The sequence below is a fragment of the Oncorhynchus clarkii genome, chromosome 17 (genome assembly GCF_045791955.1).
Source record: "Oncorhynchus clarkii lewisi isolate Uvic-CL-2024 chromosome 17, UVic_Ocla_1.0, whole genome shotgun sequence".
NCBI lineage: Eukaryota > Metazoa > Chordata > Actinopteri > Salmoniformes > Salmonidae > Oncorhynchus > Oncorhynchus clarkii.
In genome coordinates, this window is record NC_092163.1 from 82618259 (window position 1) to 82638047 (window position 19789).

Genomic DNA, 19789 nt, shown 5'->3' on the forward strand with positions numbered 1-19789 from the left:
TTTTTTCAAGCAAATTTAGAAGTCAAGATAAACATTTCTGAATGAAAAAAAAAGAATATGAAAAATGGTCCTTCTTCAACAGGGGCCCGAGTTTAACTTAAACCTTGGTGCACTCTCTCCTGATCTGATGGCAGAAGGGGTTTAATAATGAAATACACAGGAAGGAAAAGACAAATCAGATCAAGATATAATTACCAAAAGACTCATTCAGAGGAGAACAATTGGATTGGTTCAACTTGCTTATTACATCATGCTTTTCAATGACGTATAGAAATATAACAATCAATAGATTTGGTCTGGGCCGCTATTATCGACATCTCAATGCCTTTTGGATGGATAGCAAAATGATGTGTCCCTTCCTGCTTTGGTCCCTCTCGTTCTCTGCTTCCTCCTCTTTTAAAAGCACAATAAATAGTTATAACAACTAGTGAATACTTTTTAAGATGCTAGAGTATACTTGGTTGAAGGCAGGAAGACAAGCTTGGTTAAAACACTCAGAAACACAAGTAACAGTACAGAGAGGTTCAACCCAGAACTTCATCCAGGTCGGGGGGTTATTTTTTCTTCTTCTCTTGTTCCACGTTTTTAAAAACAGTCAAAGCATAATTCCATTTTATTGTTGTTTTTGTTGTTGCTCAAAACGCTGTGTGTTTCTTTCTTTTTGAAGGAAAACAAGAAATCAATAAAATTTAAATTAAAGAAATCAACACAATATATCACAAGATTTTTAAAACAACTTTTAGATTTTTCCATACAGATAAACCAAATATAACTTAGTTTGCAATTTCTAATATGAATCCACTGCAGTCTTTCACGGTCACACAAAAATGAAAACATTTTCCTTAAAACAAGTACATTTTAAATAGAAGACATGTCTGTTATAGAAGGCCTGTTCACCCTCTCAGTCTCAACTTTTAAGCTTTTGAATGAACAATAACAAAAAATAAGAGAAATAGTAATTAAAGAAATAAACCTTTCGTCTTATTCAGATCTCTGTGTGGAAACGAAGGAAGCCGTTCAGAGTTCATCCTACCAATCATATAATAACACAATGCCACATGAATATATATATATATACCATTATATTTTGGTTTTCTTTTGTTATCCTCTAAAATTATCTACAATATTTGACAAGATAGCAGGCAAGTTCAGTACACAGTATGTTATAAACACCAACGAGCAGAACTCAAAACAACTCGAGTTTTTCCTCAACTACATCTGCTGAATGGTTTGACACCCTACAAATGAACCAGGAAGTATCTACAGGTGTTGTAAACAAATGACATTCTCTTTAGGACATAAATAAGTTAAAATAGTTAGAACCATTAAAGAAGAAACAAGGCAACATGCCAACAAACAAAGATAAACTCTTTATATATATATGTATATATACTATCTTTAAGAAATACTATTTATTTATTATTATTTATTTATTATTTATTTATTATCCTCTTTTCCAAACAGGTGCAAATCTACTGTGCAAGTGGAGCCCGACAAACTTGATCTCATTTATAAATACATCTTTACACTTAAGCACATGCCACACAGGGAACTCACAGACGGGTGAATCGGTTGTCTTTAAAGTCCACAGCACTTCCTACCGACCCACCCAATCAAATCATTCAACAAAAAATGTTTTGAAAACAATTTAAATAAAAACGTTGGGTAAAGTACATTCATGCAGGAGCGATAAAAATGTTTTTATGTAATTCAAACTATTATTCATATAGTCATTGTTATTGTGGAGTAAGGTTAGGTTTAGATATAGTCATTGTTATTGTGGAGTAAGGTTAGGTTTAGATATAGTCATTGTTATTGTGGAGTAAGGTTAGGTTTAGATATAGTCATTGGTATTGTGGAGTAAGGTTAGGTTTAGATATAGTCATTGTTATTGTGGAGTAAGGTTAGGTTTAGATATAGTCATTGTTATTGTGGAGTAAGGTTAGGTTAGACTGGTTTTCACTCCTCCCAGGTCTTTCTGGTTCTCTACTTTACTGCTGCTAGAAACATGGTTCAGTCAGTCAGCAGTGCGCACGCACACACACACACACACACACACACACACACACACACACACACACACACACACACACACACACACACACACACACACACACACACACACAGTACACACAGTACACACATACATACCGTACAGACACGCACACACACACTCAGGTCATGTGCGTTGGCTTTGTTACTCTTTCTGATTGTATAGCTGTAGTAGTATGCTTTCTCCAGGTACAGCAGGAGACAGGAGACAGCAGGAGACAGGAGACATCAGGAGACAGGAGACATCAGGAGACATCAGGAGACAGGAGACAGCAGGAGACAGGAAACATCAGGAGACAGGAGACAGCAGGAGACAGGAGACATCAGAAGACAGGAGACATCAGGAGACATCAGGAGACAGCAGGAGACAGCAGGAGACATGAGACAGCAGGAGACATGAGACAGCAGGAGACAGGAGACATCAGGAGACAGGAGACATCAGGAGACAGGAGACATCAGGAGACAGCAGGAGACACCAGGAGACAACAGGAGACATCCGGAGATAGAGGAAGGTATCCAAACTGCAGACCAATGAGGTCTCCATGAGACTGCAAGACGGAAGTCTCCAAACTGCAGTGTGGGAGCCAACAGGCTGCAGTAGGTAAGTTCTCTACCAGGCCTAAAGACAAAGGATTCCAGATTGCAGTGGGGAGCTGTCAGAGGGACACTGCTCTGCCAGAGGGACATCTCCAAAGCTGCAGAGGTCTCCACCAGCCAGCTGCAGGCCACTAGAGGGAGGTCTCCAGACTGTGCAGTGGGCTGGCTGGGCCGGAGGATGCAGCTGATTTACTGGTGGTGTCGATGGTGAGGTTGATGCCGCTGTCGACGGCGTTGTTGTTCTTGTTGGGGGACTGGGGCTGGCTGCCTGTCTGGGGCTGGTGGGTGTTCCTCAGCGATGGGTCCTCCTCTAAGTCAGTGTCATCAATCAGGGGGATGTGGGGGGTGGAGTCCTCTATCCTAAACTCTGGGTGGGTCATGAAGTTGTGGATGGACGGTCTGGAGTCCGGTTTCTCAAGGCCTTCGTAGAGAGAGCTACGGAATGCGTTCACGACCCGAATCTGTGTGTAGGGGGGGGGGGGGGGGGGGGACGGGACACCAGAGCAAATAAGAACCGTCAGGAAAGATAGTCAGCTGAGGCAGGTAGTGATAGAGAACCCTCTGAGATAGACAGATGGACAGATAGAGAGTGAGGAGAGGCAGAGGAGTGGAACACTGCAGTCCGTGTTCAACTCGCTCATTTGGATCAAAACACTGGGAAGTAAAATAAATAATAAAACAAATACACAAAGATAAAGGCAACACTCGTTATATGTTTACGTTAGGATCCAATGTCCGATATACCTATAAAGAGATAAGACACGTTAATAAAAAGAAATGTAAAGAGAAATAAAAAAAACACATGCAAGTTACAGAAGTCTGGTAACGGTAGGAGGAAAAAGTTAAGAGTTCAGAGAGACGTACCAGGACAAGAATGGGTAGACATCCATTGAGACTGTGAATGGATGAGGAACATAAAGATACAGGACGAATGCCCAGGTTTGTGTGGGGGGGGGGGGGGGGGAATAGATGAGGTGCCTTGTAAAGCGTAATAGTTTTACAACAAAACAAGACAATGGAAGCAGACGAGGAGTTTCAACCATCGAGACAACCAACAGGACAAGGTGGAACATGCAACGGGGACAACACCGTGTAGTTATGCTGCTGTCTGCACACGGTGATGACAGAACAGAACACAGGCACACAGACGACTAGCTGGACAACGAGATAATACTGGTCTGTTTCTCTGAGCTTAACTCCATGCATGGCTGAGTAGACAGTCAAGTATAGGATCCATAGTAGCGCTGTTTGGTCACTGTTGTTGTTACGATTCTTATTGGACAAAATACCTATCAAAACATTACATAGTAGTATCTACCTTAAAATATACTCAACACCGAACAAAAATGTAAAACGCAACATGTAAAATTGTTGGTCCCATATTTCATCGGCTGAAATGAAAGATCACAGAAATTTTCAATTTTAATAAAAAATAAAAGCTTATCTCAACTTTAGTGCACAAATTGGTTAACGTCTCTCTGTTAATGGGCATTTCCCATTTGCCAAGATAATCCATCCACCTGATAGCTGTGGTATATCGAGAAGCTGATTAAACAGCATGATCGTTACACAGGTGCACCTTGTGCTGGGTACAATAAAAGGCCACTAAAATGTTCCGTTGAAATAGATGTTTCTAGTTTTGGGAGAACGTTCAATTGGCATCCTGACTGCAGGAATATCCACCACAGCTGTTGCCAGATAATTGAATGTTAATTTCTCTATCATAAGCCGCCGCCAACATCGTTTTAGAGAATTAGCCAACCGGCCTCACAACTGCAGACCACATGTAACCACAAAACCCTACAACATCTACACCAGGCTTCTTCACCTGCGACATTGTCTGAGACCAGCCACCTGGACAGCTGGTGAAGCTATGGGTTTACACAACCCATAGAAGTTCATCTGCATGATCGTCGTCCTCACCAGGGTCTTAACTTAACTGCAGTTTGGCGTCGTAACAGATTTCAGTGGGAAAAATGCTCACCTTCAATGGCCACTGGCACGCTGGAGAAGTGTGCTCTTCACGGATGAATCCCGGTTTCAACTGTACCGGGCAGATGGCAGACAGCGTGTGGCTTCATGCCGCCATCACCTCATGTTTCAGCATGATAATGCCCAGCCCCATGTCATAAGGATCTGTACACAATTCCTGGATGCTGAAAATGTCCCAGTTCTTCCATGGCCTTCCATACTCACCAGACATGTCACCCATTGAGCATGTTTAGGATGCTCTGGATTGATGTGTACGACAGCGTGTTCCAGTTCCTGCCAATATCCAGCAACTTCGCACAGCCATTGAATATTCCTTATATGAACTGTAACTCAGGAAAATCTTTGAAATTGCTACATTTTGCATTTATATTTTTGTTCAGTCTAGTTAAATATATGGATTTATTTTCAAAATAATTGTACAACATTTGAAACTTTTTGAAGATTTCCGAGTATTTTATAAAGATGTGTATTATTATACATTTTTTACATATTTTTTTTTACCCATCGAGACCAAAATCTCTTTTATATATGAGCCCTGTGTATAAACAATTAACACATACAACAAAATACAAATAATACTTAATAATATTGTTGAATATTTGGTCTGAAGAATCAAATGTTTTATTGTCAGTGTAATGTGTTGTTTTACAGGGTCAGTCATAGTAGTATGATGGGTGTTGTTTTACAGGGTCAGTCATGGTAGTATGATAGGTGTTGTTTTACAGGGTCAGTCATAGTAGTATGATAGGTGTTGTTTTACAGGGTCAGTCATAGTAGTATGATAGGTGTTGTTTTACAGGGTCAGTCATAGTAGTATGATAGGTGTTGTTTTACAGGGTCAGTCATGGTAGTATGATAGGTGTTGTTTTACAGGGTCAGTCATAGTAGTATGTAAGGTGTTGTTTTACAGGGTCCGTCATAGTAGTATGATAGGTGTTGTTTTACAGGGTCAGTCATAGTAGTATGATAGGTGTTGTTCTACAGGGTCAGTCATAGTAGTATGATAGGTGTTGTTTTACAGGGTCAGTCATGGTAGTATGATAGGTGTTGTTTTACAGGGTCAGTCATGGTAGTACGGGACCCCTGGAGAAAATTAGGGTTGAGGGAAGGGGCCCATCGACAGATCGGGTATTTGAACCAGCGCCCTTTCAGTTACTGACCCACCACTCTAACCACTAGTCTACCTGACCCACCACTCTAACCACTAGTCTACCTGAACCACCACTCTAACCACTAGTCTACCTGACCCACCACTCTAACCACTAGTCTACCTGACCCACCACTCTAACCACTAGTCTACCTGACCCACCACTCTAACCACTAGTCTACCTGACCATACCAGTTACTGACCCACCACTCTAACCACTAGTCTACCTGACCCACCACTCTAACCACTAGTCTACCTGACCATACCAGTTACTGACCCACCACTCTAACCACTAGTCTACCTGACCCACCACTCTTACCACTAGTCTATCTGACCCACCACTCTAACCACTAGTCTATCTGACCATACCATACCAGTTACTGACCCAACACTCTAACCACTAGTCTACCTGACCCACCACTTTAACCACTAGTCTACCTGACCCACCACTCTAACCACTAGTCTACCTGACCCACCACTCTAACCACTAGTCTATCTGACCCACCACTCTAACCACTAGTCTATCTGACCATACCATACCAGTTACTGACCCAACACTCTAACCACTAGTCTACCTGACTCACCACTCTAACCACTAGTCTATCTGACCATACCATACCAGTTACTGACCCAACACTCTAACCACTAGTCTATCTGACCATACCAGTTACTGACCCACCACTATAACCACTAGTCTATCTGACCATACCAGTTACTGACCCACCACTATAACCACTAGTCTATCTGACCATACCAGTTACTGACCCACCACTCTAACCACTAGTCTACCTGCCGCCCTAGAAAGGTATACACTGAGGGCTACAGGCCCTCTGATTTACATAAAGACCAGAGAGAGAGAGAACTTCCATCTTCCATCTTGTCTTAGCTGTATAGTGGGGGGAGACACCGGGTCCAGGTTTCCCCTGTAAATAATGTGACGCTATAGACTTCCGCATGCATGGAAACCATCAGGTCAGGTCCATAAAGTCATTTTATATGGCTCAGTAAGGGTTGATACCATTGGCTGAAACTTATACTTGAATGTTTACCCAGCCGGGTGAGTTTTTCTGTTGAATTAGTTTTACATCAAGTTTATCAGACAACGGAAGGACTCACAACCTGAAATTCACGCCGTGGGCGGTAGCCTCACTCCACTCTTAGCACTCTGGGAAAACAAAGACATGTAACCATGAAAAAACAGCACTCTGGGTAAACAAAGACATGTAACCATGAAAAAACAGCACTCTGGGGGGAGGCCGAGCCACAGATGAACAGAATGTTAAGGAAATAGAAGCAAAAGAAAATGCAGAAAGATAATTAGTAAGTCTAGAGAAGATGTCTTCAGAGATGCAACATATACTCCTGATCCACTAGCTTGGTCTGGTCTAGAGTTGCAGAAATACTGTAACTTTCCCAATTTATTCTGAAAAAAAACGGATTGGAAGACTTGCGGAATCAGGAGAGGGAAAAAGCATGAAATCCTCCAACCATGATTTCTTGCCAATCTGGGAATTTGGAGAAAATTACAAAAAATGTCGCAACCTTAGCTTGGTCACAAGGACATGGTCATTACCAACTAGTTAGCTAGAGCTAGCTAAAACCCTTACAGATCTGGCAACCAGACTGGTGTAAATTAGCTACAAGAAAGAATAATCTCTGGACTGTAGAATGTATAGATTAACCATAACCTTCAGAGTTTTACCGGGCTACGTGATATTGTCATGAAAATGACTTCTGACTAGGGTCAAAACTTTCCAAAACATTCCAAGGTTTTCCAGAAATCCTGGTTGGAGGATTCACATATTTCCTGGTTTCCTGGTTATTCCAATGGGATTTCTAGAAAAACAAGGAGTTTTACGATGTAAATGTAAAAAAAAACGGGGATACTGCTATGGTAGGAGACTGTAAGACATCTCTGAAGTAGCAGAAGCTGACAGAGGACAGTGACTCACGCCCAGCGGGAGAGGCAGTGCTGGTAGGAGAGGTAGGAGAAAGGGCATTGGACAAGGACACGTGACTGGGACTAGAAACATTGGTTACATCCTGGTTCTGACTGGTGGTGGAGGACTGTCTCCGTAGCTGGCCCTGATAGGAGCTGCCGCTCTTGAACGTGTTCACCACATCGATCTGGAGGAGGAGAACACAAGACAGGCTGCTCAGAAAGACAGACATGCTATGGTAGTACGATAGACACACAGGTTGTGACAGACAGGCTATGGCAGTACGATAGACAGACAGGTTGTGACAGACAAGCTATGGAAGCACGATAGACTGACAGTTTGCAGCAGACAGGCCAAGGTAATGAGCTAGACAGACAGTAGGGAACTTGGTTTTTCTAACGTATATGTAGGTGAGACATCTATCACAATGATCAGGGTACTGGCCCAGAGTGACTGAGTTTCTATCACGATCAGATGGAGCTGACGTGATGCCAAGTTTGGTTTAAAGCTTCCAGATGTCAACGCCATGTCCGTGCCAGCGTCTGCCAGTGGCTGGATCATCTCAGTTAACCCAGAACTAAAGTCTTTCGTAATTAGTTAGCTGCTCCATTACGTTCTGAGTCCATACGTGATAATAGAGAATCAAGAGATGTGCTAGAATGAGGAGCGGAACAGTAACGAGGAGCTTCACCGTCTCTCTTTGCAAGTGTCGAACTAAATGTCCCCTCCTGAAAATCAAAGATAACAGATGCTGACACCTGGGAAACATTAGATCTAATGCTGCTGCTCTTCTACTGCTGCTCTTCACCCCAAACATCCCATCTCATCCCATCCCATCCTATCTTATCCCATCCCATTCTATCCCATCCCATCCCATCCTATCCCATCCCATCCCATCCCATCCTATCCCATCCTATCTTATCCCATCCCATCCCATCCTATTTTATCCCATCCCATCCTATCCCATCCCATCCCATCCTATCTTATCCCATCCCATCCCATCCCATCCTATCTTATCCCATCCCATCCTATCCTATCCTATCCCATCCCATCCTATCTTATCCCATCCCATCCTATCCCATCTTATCCCATCCCATCCTATCCCATCCCATCCCATCCCATCCCATCTTATCCTATCCCATCCCATCCTATCCCATTCTATCCTATCCCATCCCATCCCATCCTATCTTATCCCATCCTATCCCATCCCATCTTATCCCATCCTATCCCATCCCATCCCATCCTATCCCATCCCATCCCATCCTATCCTATCCTATCCTATCCTATCTTATCCCATCCCATCTTATCCCATCCCATCCTATCCCATCCTATTCTATCCTATCCCATCTTATCCCATCCCATCCTATCCCACTCCTACTGCTGCTCTTCGCACCACACATCCCAACCCATTCCAATAGATGCTACAGTATATTTTATGTCCGCTAGAAAGTTTCCTGGAGACCTAGGTGCTGTGTTCCTGGAGGAGCTTCAGGGTGGATCCACTGTAGTCTACCATCTACCATCTACCAGACACAATCTACTGCAGTCTACCATCTACCATCTACCAGACACATTCTACTGCAGTCTACCATCTACCATCCACCAGACACCTTCTACTGCAGTCTACCATCTACCATCCACCAGACACCTTCTACTGCAGTCTACCATCCACCAGACACATTCTACTGCAGTCTACCATCTACCAGACACATTCTACTGCATTCCACCATCTACCATCCATCAGACACCTTCTACTGCAGTCTACCATCTACCAGACACCTTCTACTGTAGTCTACCATCTACCAGACACCTTCTACTGTAGTCTACCATCTACCAGACACCTTCTACTGTAGTCTACCATCTACCAGACACGTTCGACTGCAGTCTACCATCTACCATCTACCAGACACCTTCTACTGCAGTCTACCATCTACCAGACACCTTCTACTGCAGTCTACCATCTACCATCCACCAGACACCTTCTACTGCAGTCTACCATCTACCATCTACCAGACACCTTCTACTGTAGTCTACCATCTACCAGACACCTTCTACTGCAGTCTACAGTCTACCAGACACCTTCTACTGTAGTCTACCATCTACCATCTTCCAGACACCTTCTACTGCAGTCTACCATCTACCAGACACCTTCTACTGCAGTCTACCATCTACCATCCACCAGACACCTTCTACTGCAGTCTACCATCTACCATCTACCAGACACCTTCTACTGTAGTCTACCATCTAACAGACACCTTCTACTGTAGTCTACCATCTACCATCTACCAGACACATTCAACTGCAGTCTACCATCTACCATCTACCAGACACCTTCTACTGCAGTCTACCATCTACCATCTACCATCCACCAGACACCTTCTACTGCAGTCTACCATCTACCAGACACCTTCTACTGCAGTCTACCATCTACCAGACACCTTCTACTGCAGTCTACCATCTACCATCTACTAGACACCTTCTACTGCAGTCTACCATCTACCAGACACCTTCTACTGTAGTCTACCATCTACCAGACACCTTCTACTGTAGTCTACCATCTACCATCTACCAGACACATTCAACTGCAGTCTACCATCTACCATCTACCAGACACCTTCTACTGCAGTCTACCATCTACCAGACACCTTCTACTGCAGTCTACCATCTACCAGACACCTTCTACTGCAGTCTACCATCTACCAGACACCTTCTACTGCAGTCTACCATCTATCATCTACCAACCACCAGACACCTTCTACTGTAGTCTACCATCTACCAGACACCTTCTACTGCAGTCTACCATCTACTATCTACCAGACACCTTCTACTGCAGTCTACCATCTACCATCTACCATCCACCAGACACCTTCTACTGCAGTCTACCATCTACCATCTACCAGACACATTCTACTGCAGTCTACCATCTACCAGACACCTTCTACTGCAGTCTACCATCTACCAGACACCTTCTACTGTAGTCTACCATCTACCATCTACCAGACACATTCAACTGCAGTCTACCATCTACCATCTACCAGACACCTTCTACTGCAGTCTACCATCTACCATCCACCAGACACCTTCTACTGCAGTCTAAAATCTACCAGACACCTTCTACTGCAGTCTACCATCTACCAGACACCTTCTACTGCAGTCTACCATCTACCATCTACCATCCACCAGACACCTTCTACTGTAGTCTACCATCTACCAGACACCTTCTACTGCAGTCTACCATCTACCATCCACCAGACACCTTCAACTGCAGTCTACCATCTACTATCTACCAGACACCTTCTACTGCAGTCTACCATCTACCATCTACCATCCACCAGACACCTTCTACTGCAGTCTACCATCTACCATCTACCAGACACATTCTACTGCAGTCTACCATCTACCAGACACCTTCTACTGCAGTCTACCATTTACCAGACACCTTCTACTGCAGTCTACCATCCACCAGACACCTTCTACTGCAGTCTACCATCTACCAGACACCTTCTACTGCAGTCTACCATCTACCATCTACCAGAAACCTTCTACTGCAGTCTACCATCTACCATCTACCAGACACCTTCTACTGCAGTCTACCATCTACCAGACACCTTCTACTACAGTCTACCATCTACCAGACACCTTCTACTGCAGTCTACCATCTACCAGACACCTTCTACTGTAGTCTACCATCTACCATCCACCAGACACCTTCTACTGCAGTCTACCATCTACCATCTATCATCTACCAGACACCTTCTACTGCAGTCTACCATCTACCAGACACCGTCTACTGCAGTCTACCATCTACCATCTACCATACACCTTCTACTGCAGTCTACCATCTACCAGACACCTTCTACTGTAGTCTACCATCTACCAGACCTTCTATTGTAGTCTACCATCTACAAGACACCTTCTACTGTAGTCTACCATCTACCAGACACCTTCTACTGCAGTCTACCATCTACCATCCACCAGACACCTTCAACTGCAGTCTACCATCTACTATCTACCAGACACCTTCTACTGCAGTCTACCATCTACCATCTACCAGACACATTCTACTGCAGTCTACCATCTACCAGACACCTTCTACTGCAGTCTACCATCTACCAGACACCTTCTACTGTAGTCTACCATCTACCAGACACCTTCTACTGTAGTCTACCATCTACCATCTACCAGACACATTCAACTGCAGTCTACCATCTACCATCTACCAGACACCTTCTACTGCAGTCTACCATCTACCATCCACCAGACACCTTCTACTGCAGTCTACCATCTACCAGACACCTTCTACTGCAGTCTACCATCTACCAGACACCTTCTACTGCAGTCTACCATCTACCAGACACCTTCTACTGTAGTCTACCATCTACCATCTACCAGACACATTCAACTGCAGTCTACCATCTACCATCTACCAGACACCTTCTACTGCAGTCTACCATCTACCATCCACCAGACACCTTCTACTGCAGTCTAAAATCTACCAGACACCTTCTACTGCAGTCTACCATCTACCAGACACCTTCTACTGCAGTCTACCATCTACCATCTACCATCCACCAGACACCTTCTACTGTAGTCTACCATCTACCAGACACCTTCTACTGCAGTCTACCATCTACCATCCACCAGACACCTTCAACTGCAGTCTACCATCTACTATCTACCAGACACCTTCTACTGCAGTCTACCATCTACCATCTACCATCCACCAGACACCTTCTACTGCAGTCTACCATCTACCATCTACCAGACACATTCTACTGCAGTCTACCATCTACCAGACACCTTCTACTGCAGTCTACCATTTACCAGACACCTTCTACTGCAGTCTACCATCCACCAGACACCTTCTACTGCAGTCTACCATCTACCAGACACCTTCTACTGCAGTCTACCATCTACCATCTACCAGAAACCTTCTACTGCAGTCTACCATCTACCATCTACCAGACACCTTCTACTGCAGTCTACCATCTACCAGACACCTTCTACTACAGTCTACCATCTACCAGACACCTTCTACTGCAGTCTACCATCTACCAGACACCTTCTACTGTAGTCTACCATCTACCATCCACCAGACACCTTCTACTGCAGTCTACCATCTACCATCTATCATCTACCAGACACCTTCTACTGCAGTCTACCATCTACCAGACACCGTCTACTGCAGTCTACCATCTACCATCTACCATACACCTTCTACTGCAGTCTACCATCTACCAGACACCTTCTACTGTAGTCTACCATCTACCAGACCTTCTATTGTAGTCTACCATCTACAAGACACCTTCTACTGTAGTCTACCATCTACCAGACACCTTCTACTGCAGTCTACCATCTACCATCCACCAGACACCTTCAACTGCAGTCTACCATCTACTATCTACCAGACACCTTCTACTGCAGTCTACCATCTACCATCTACCAGACACATTCTACTGCAGTCTACCATCTACCAGACACCTTCTACTGCAGTCTACCATCTACCAGACACCTTCTACTGTAGTCTACCATCTACCAGACACCTTCTACTGTAGTCTACCATCTACCATCTACCAGACACATTCAACTGCAGTCTACCATCTACCATCTACCAGACACCTTCTACTGCAGTCTACCATCTACCATCCACCAGACACCTTCTACTGCAGTCTACCATCTACCAGACACCTTCTACTGCAGTCTACCATCTACCAGACACCTTCTACTGCAGTCTACCATCTACCATCTACCATCCACCAGACACCTTCTACTGTAGTCTACCATCTACCAGACACCTTCTACTGCAGTCTACCATCTACCATCCACCAGACACCTTCAACTGCAGTCTACCATCTACCATCTACCAGACACATTCTACTGCAGTCTACCATCTACCAGACACCTTCTACTGCAGTCTACCATTTACCAGACACCTTCTACTGCAGTCTACCATCCACCAGACACCTTCTACTGCAGTCTACCATCTACCAGACACCTTCTACTGCAGTCTACCATCTACCATCTACCAGACACCTTCTACTGCAGTCTACCATCTACCAGACACCTTCTACTGTAGTCTACCATCTACCATCCACCAGACACCTTCTACTGCAGTCTACCATCTACCATCTATCATCTACCAGACACCTTCTACTGCAGTCTACCATCTACCAGACACCGTCTACTGCAGTCTACCATCTACCATCTACCATACACCTTCTACTGCAGTCTACCATCTACCAGACACCTTCTACTGCAGTCTACCATCTACCAGACACCTTCTACTACAGTCTACCATCTACCAGACACCTTCTACTGCAGTCTACCATCTACCAGACACCTTCTACTGTAGTCTACCATCTACCATCCACCAGACACCTTCTACTGCAGTCTACCACCTACAATCTACCATCTACCAGACACCTTCTACTGCAGTCTACCATCTACCAGACACCTTCTACTGCAGTCTACCATCTACCATACACCTTCTACTGCAGTCTACCATCTACCAGACACCTTCTACTGTAGTCTACCATCTACCAGACCTTCTATTGTAGTCTACCATCTACCAGACACCTTCTACTGTAGTCTACCATCTACCAGACACCTTCTACTGTAGTCTACCATCTACCAGACACCTTCTACTGCAGTCTACCATCTACCAGACACGTTCGACTGCAGTCTACCATCTACCAGACACCTTCTACTGTAGTCTACCATCTACCAGACACCTTCTACTGAGCACCTACTGTAGAAGTGTCATGCAATGTGTCTAAGGAGGAGGAAATACTGGAACAAATGGATTTAGATACAGGTTTAATAGGAAAGGTCCTACTATTATCCTTGTGGTACTCCACATTTAGATACAGTAGCCAAACACCCCAAACAGGGTAGAGATGGATCTGAGTAGGTAGGTGTCTAATGCCCAGGGTTACTTCAACAAATACATATATCTAGTAGTATCTGGTATCAGGTAGAACCTTTATGTAAAGTTTCTTAAGGCCAGGGGTCCTAATATGGATCCTTGAGGTACTCCAATACTATTTCTCATTCAAATCCACTCTGATAGGTGTAAAATAGATTGAAATTGCAGTATTTTTGTCACATGTTTGTTAAGTTAAATACATCGCTTTCATCTTGAAAAGTCACAGTGTACTCGGTCCATATATATTTCATGACGGTAGTATTTTCACAGTGTAATCTATCGGTCTTTCCCTCCCACAGCTTGTCATTGGTTCCTCTTTCCCTCCCACAGCTTGTGATTGGTTCCTCTTTCCCTCCCACAGCTTGTCATTGGTTCCTCTTTCCCTCCCACAGCTTGTCATTGGTTCCTCTTTCTCTCCCACAGCTTGTCATTGGTTCCTCTTTCCCTCCCACAGCTTGTCATTGGTTCCTCTTTCCCTCCCAAAGCTTGTCATTGGTTCCTCTTTCCCTCCCACAGCTTGTCATTGGTTCCTCTTTCCCTCCCACAGCTTGTCATTGGTTCCTCTTTCCCTCCCACAGCTTGTCATTGGTTCCTCTTTCCCTCCCACAGCTTGTCATTGGTTCCTCATTCCCTCCCACAGTTTGTCATTGGTTCCTCTTTCCCTCCCACAGCTTGTCATTGGTTCCTCCGTCTCTCCCACAGCTTGTCATTGGTTCCTCACCTGAGTCTGAATGCGGTTGAGCCCCCTGAACCAGAGGACCTGTCCGCGTCTCAGCTCCCTCTCCGCGTGGTCAATCTCCTCATTGTCCTCGTTCATGTCCTCGTCCCCAGGCATCTCGTTCTTCTTGGTCAGTTGGCCTGCCCCTCGCAGAAACCGTAGCTTGCTGTTAGGGATGGTGGCGATCACCTTGGGGGGGGGACACAAGGGGGAAAGAGGAGAGATATGATTCTGAGACACAGACAAGGGGGAAAGAGGAGAGATATGATTCTGAGACACAGACAAGGGGGAATGAGGAGATATATGATTCTGAGACACAGACAAGGGGGAAAGAGGAGAGATATGATTCTGAGACACAGACAAGGGGGAATGAGGAGAGATATGATTCTGAGACACAGACAAAGGGGAATGAGGAGAGATATGATTCTGAGACACAGACAAGGGGGAAAGAGGAGAGATATGATTCTGAGACACAGACAAGGGGGAATGAGGAGAGATATGATTCTGAGACACAGACAAGGGGGAATGAGGAGAGATATGATTCTGAGACACAGACAAAGGGGAATGAGGAGAGATATGATTCTGAGACACAGACAAGGGGGAAATAGGAGAGATATGATTCTGAGACACAGACAAGGGGGAATGAGGAGAGATATGATTCTGAGACACAGACAAGGGGGAATGAGGGAGATGCATATTTCTTCTAAGCAGGGTTGAAATGCTAAAAGAACTCCGATACATGACTAAATGTCATGTTCATGTTTCTTTAATGAAAACATAATAATGCATTTAGCATGTTGTTCAATACAAACATTTTACTTCACATGGGGCCTAAACATGGAGAACAATAATATTAAGCGACAGACTAAATATAAACAAATGACTGAACCTATGTTCAGGGTTGTTACGTTACAGTGGCTGCAGACAGCATTCACATCCCCTTGACCTTTCCACATGTTGTTGTGTTACAGCCTGCATTTCAAATGTATTACTCTGGCCTACTCAGAATACCGCATAACGTCAACGTGGAATTATGTTGCTCAGATTATTATTATTATTTTTTATTTATTTTTTTTTACAAATGAATAAAACAAAAGATGAAGATCTGAAATGTCTTAAGTCAATAAATATCCAAGCCCCTTTTTTTTATGCCAAGCAGAAATAAGTTCAGGAGTAAAAATGTTGATTAATACGTTTCATGATTGTTGAATGACTACCTCATCTCTGTAACCCACACATACAATTTTATCTGTAAGGTCCCTCAGTCGAGCAGTGAAAGTCAAACACAGATTCAACCACAAAGACCAGGGAGGTTTTCCAACGCCTCGCCAAGAAGGCCACCTATTGGTTGACGGGTAAAGATTTAAACAATCTGACACAGAATTTCCCTTTAAGCATTGTGAAGTTATTAATTACACTTTGGATGGTGTATCAATACACCCAGTCACTAAAAAGATACAGGCGTCCTTCCTAACTCAGTTGCCGGAGAGGAAGGAAACCGCTCAGGAATTTCACCATGAGGCCAATGGTGACTTTAAAACAGTTACAGAGTTGAATGGCTGTGATTGGAGAAAACAGAGGATGGATCAACAACATTGTAGTTACTCCACAATACTAACCTAAATGACATAGTTTAATGGCTGTGATAGGAGAAAACTGAGGATGGATCAACAACATTGTAATTACTCCGCAATACTAACCTAAATGACGGAGTTTAATGGCTGTGATAGGAGAAAACTGACTATGGATCAACAACATTGTAGTTACTCCACAATACTAACCTAAATGACAGCGTGAAAAGAAGGAAGCCTGTACAGAATAAAAATATTCCAAAACATGCATCTTGTTTGCAACAAGGTACTAAATACTGATAAAAAATGTTTCAATGTAATTCACTTTTTTTCCTGAATAGGAACACATTACTGAGTACCACTCTCCAATACAACACATTACTGAGTACCACTCTCCATCTGTTCAATACAACACATTACTGAGTACCACTCTCCAATACAACACATTACTGAGTACCACTCTCCATCTGTTCAATACAACACATTACTGAGTACCACTCTCCAATACAACACATTACTGAGTACCACTCTCCAATACAACACATTACTGAGTACCACTCTACAATACAACACATTACTGAGTACATCTCTCCATCTGTTCAATACAACACATTACTGAGTATCACTCTCCAATACAACACATTACTGAGTACCACTCTCCATCTGTTCAATACAACACATTACTGAGTACCACTCTCCATCTGTTCAATACAACACATTACTGAGTACCACTCTCCATCTGTTCAATACAACACATTACTGAGTACAACTCTCCAATAAAACACATTACTGAGTACAACTCTCCATCTGTTCAATCCAACACATTACTGAGTACCACTCTCCAATACAACACATTACTGAGTACCACTCTCCATCTGTTCAATACAACACATTACTGAGTACCACTCTCCAATACAACACATTACTGAGTACCACTCTCCAATACAACACATTACTGAGTACCACTCTACAATACAACACATTACTGAGTACATCTCTCCATCTGTTCAATACAACACATTACTGAGTATCACTCTCCAATACAACACATTACTGAGTACCACTCTCCATCTGTTCAATACAACACATTACTGAGTACCACTCTCCATCTGTTCAATACAACACATTACTGAGTACAACTCTCCAATAAAACACATTACTGAGTACAACTCTCCATCTGTTCAATCCAACACATTACTGAGTACCACTCTCCAATACAACACATTACTGAGTACCACTCTCCAATACAACACATTACTGAGTACCACTCTATAATACAACACATTACTGAGTACATCTCTCCATCTGTTCAATACAACACATTACTGAGTATCACTCTCCAATACAACACATTACTGAGTACCACTCTCCATCTGTTCAATACAACACATTACTGAGTACCACTCTCCATCTGTTCAATACAACACATTACTGAGTACCACTCTCCATCTGTTCAATACAACACATTACTGAGTACAACTCTCCAATAAAACACATTACTGAGTACAACTCTCCATCTGTTCAATCCAACACATTACTGAGTACCACTCTCCATCTGTTCAATACAACACATTACTGAGTACAACTCTCCAATAAAACACATTACTGAGTACAACTCTCCAATCCAACACATTACTGAGTACCACTCTCCATATGTTCAATACAACACATTACTGAGTACCACTCTCCAATACAACACATTACTGAGTACCACTCTCCATATGTCCAATACAACACATTACTGAGTACCACTCTCCAATACAACACATTACTAAGTACCACTCTCCATCTGTTCAATACAACACATTACTGAGTACCACTCTCCAATACAACACATTACTGAGTACAACTCTCCAATTCAACACATTAATGAGTACCACTCTCCATCTGTTCAATACAACACATTACTGAGTAACACTCTCTAATACAACACATTACTGAGTACCACTCTCCAATTCAACACATTAATGAGTACCACTCTCCATCTGTTCAATACAACACATTACTGAGTACCACTCTCCAATACAACACATTACTGAGTACCACTCTCCAATACAACACATTACTGAGTACCACTCTCCAATACAACACATTACTGAGTACCACTCTCCAATACAACACATTACTGAGTACCACTCTCCAATACAACACATTACTGAGTACCACTCTACAATACAACACATTACTGAGTACATCTCTCCATCTGTTCAATACAACACATTACTGAGTATCACTCTCCAATACAACACATTACTGAGTACCACTCTCCATCTGTTCAATACAACACATTACTGAGTACCACTCTCCATCTGTTCAATACAACACATTACTGAGTACCACTCTCCATCTGTTCAATACAACACATTACTGAGTACAACTCTCCAATAAAACACATTACTGAGTACAACTCTCCATCTGTTCAATCCAACACATTACTGAGTACCACTCTCCATCTGTTCAATACAACACATTACTGAGTACAACTCTCCAATAAAACACATTACTGAGTACAACTCTCCATCTGTTCAATCCAACACATTACTGAGTACCACTCTCCATATGTTCAATACAACACATTACTGAGTACCACTCTCCAATACAACACATTACTGAGTACCACTCTCCATATGTCCAATACAACACATTACTGAGTACCACTCTCCAATACAACACATTACTGAGTACCACTCTCCATCTGTTCAATACAACACATTACTGAGTACCACTCTCCAATACAACACATTACTGAGTACAACTCTCCAATTCAACACATTGATGAGTACCACTCTCCATCTGTTCAATACAACACATTACTGAGTAACACTCTCTAATACAACACATTACTGA

The 19789-nt window shown here is 43.2% G+C and overlaps 1 protein-coding gene across 2 annotated transcripts in view; it reads right to left on the bottom strand.

Annotated features, from left to right (window-relative positions):
- Positions 1-2503: 2503 nt before the first annotated feature.
- LOC139371465 (plasma membrane calcium-transporting ATPase 2-like) overlaps positions 2504-19789 on the bottom strand; it is a 186607-nt gene continuing 169321 nt past the window's right edge. For both annotated transcript variants that reach the window (XM_071111899.1, XM_071111901.1), the window contains 2 exons: positions 15375-15560; positions 2504-3110 (listed from right to left, as the gene is read on the bottom strand). In XM_071111899.1, the coding sequence (XP_070968000.1) occupies positions 2781-3110; positions 15375-15560 (516 nt within the window). In that variant the 3' untranslated portion in view covers positions 2504-2780. The remainder of the gene's footprint in view (positions 3111-15374; positions 15561-19789) is intronic.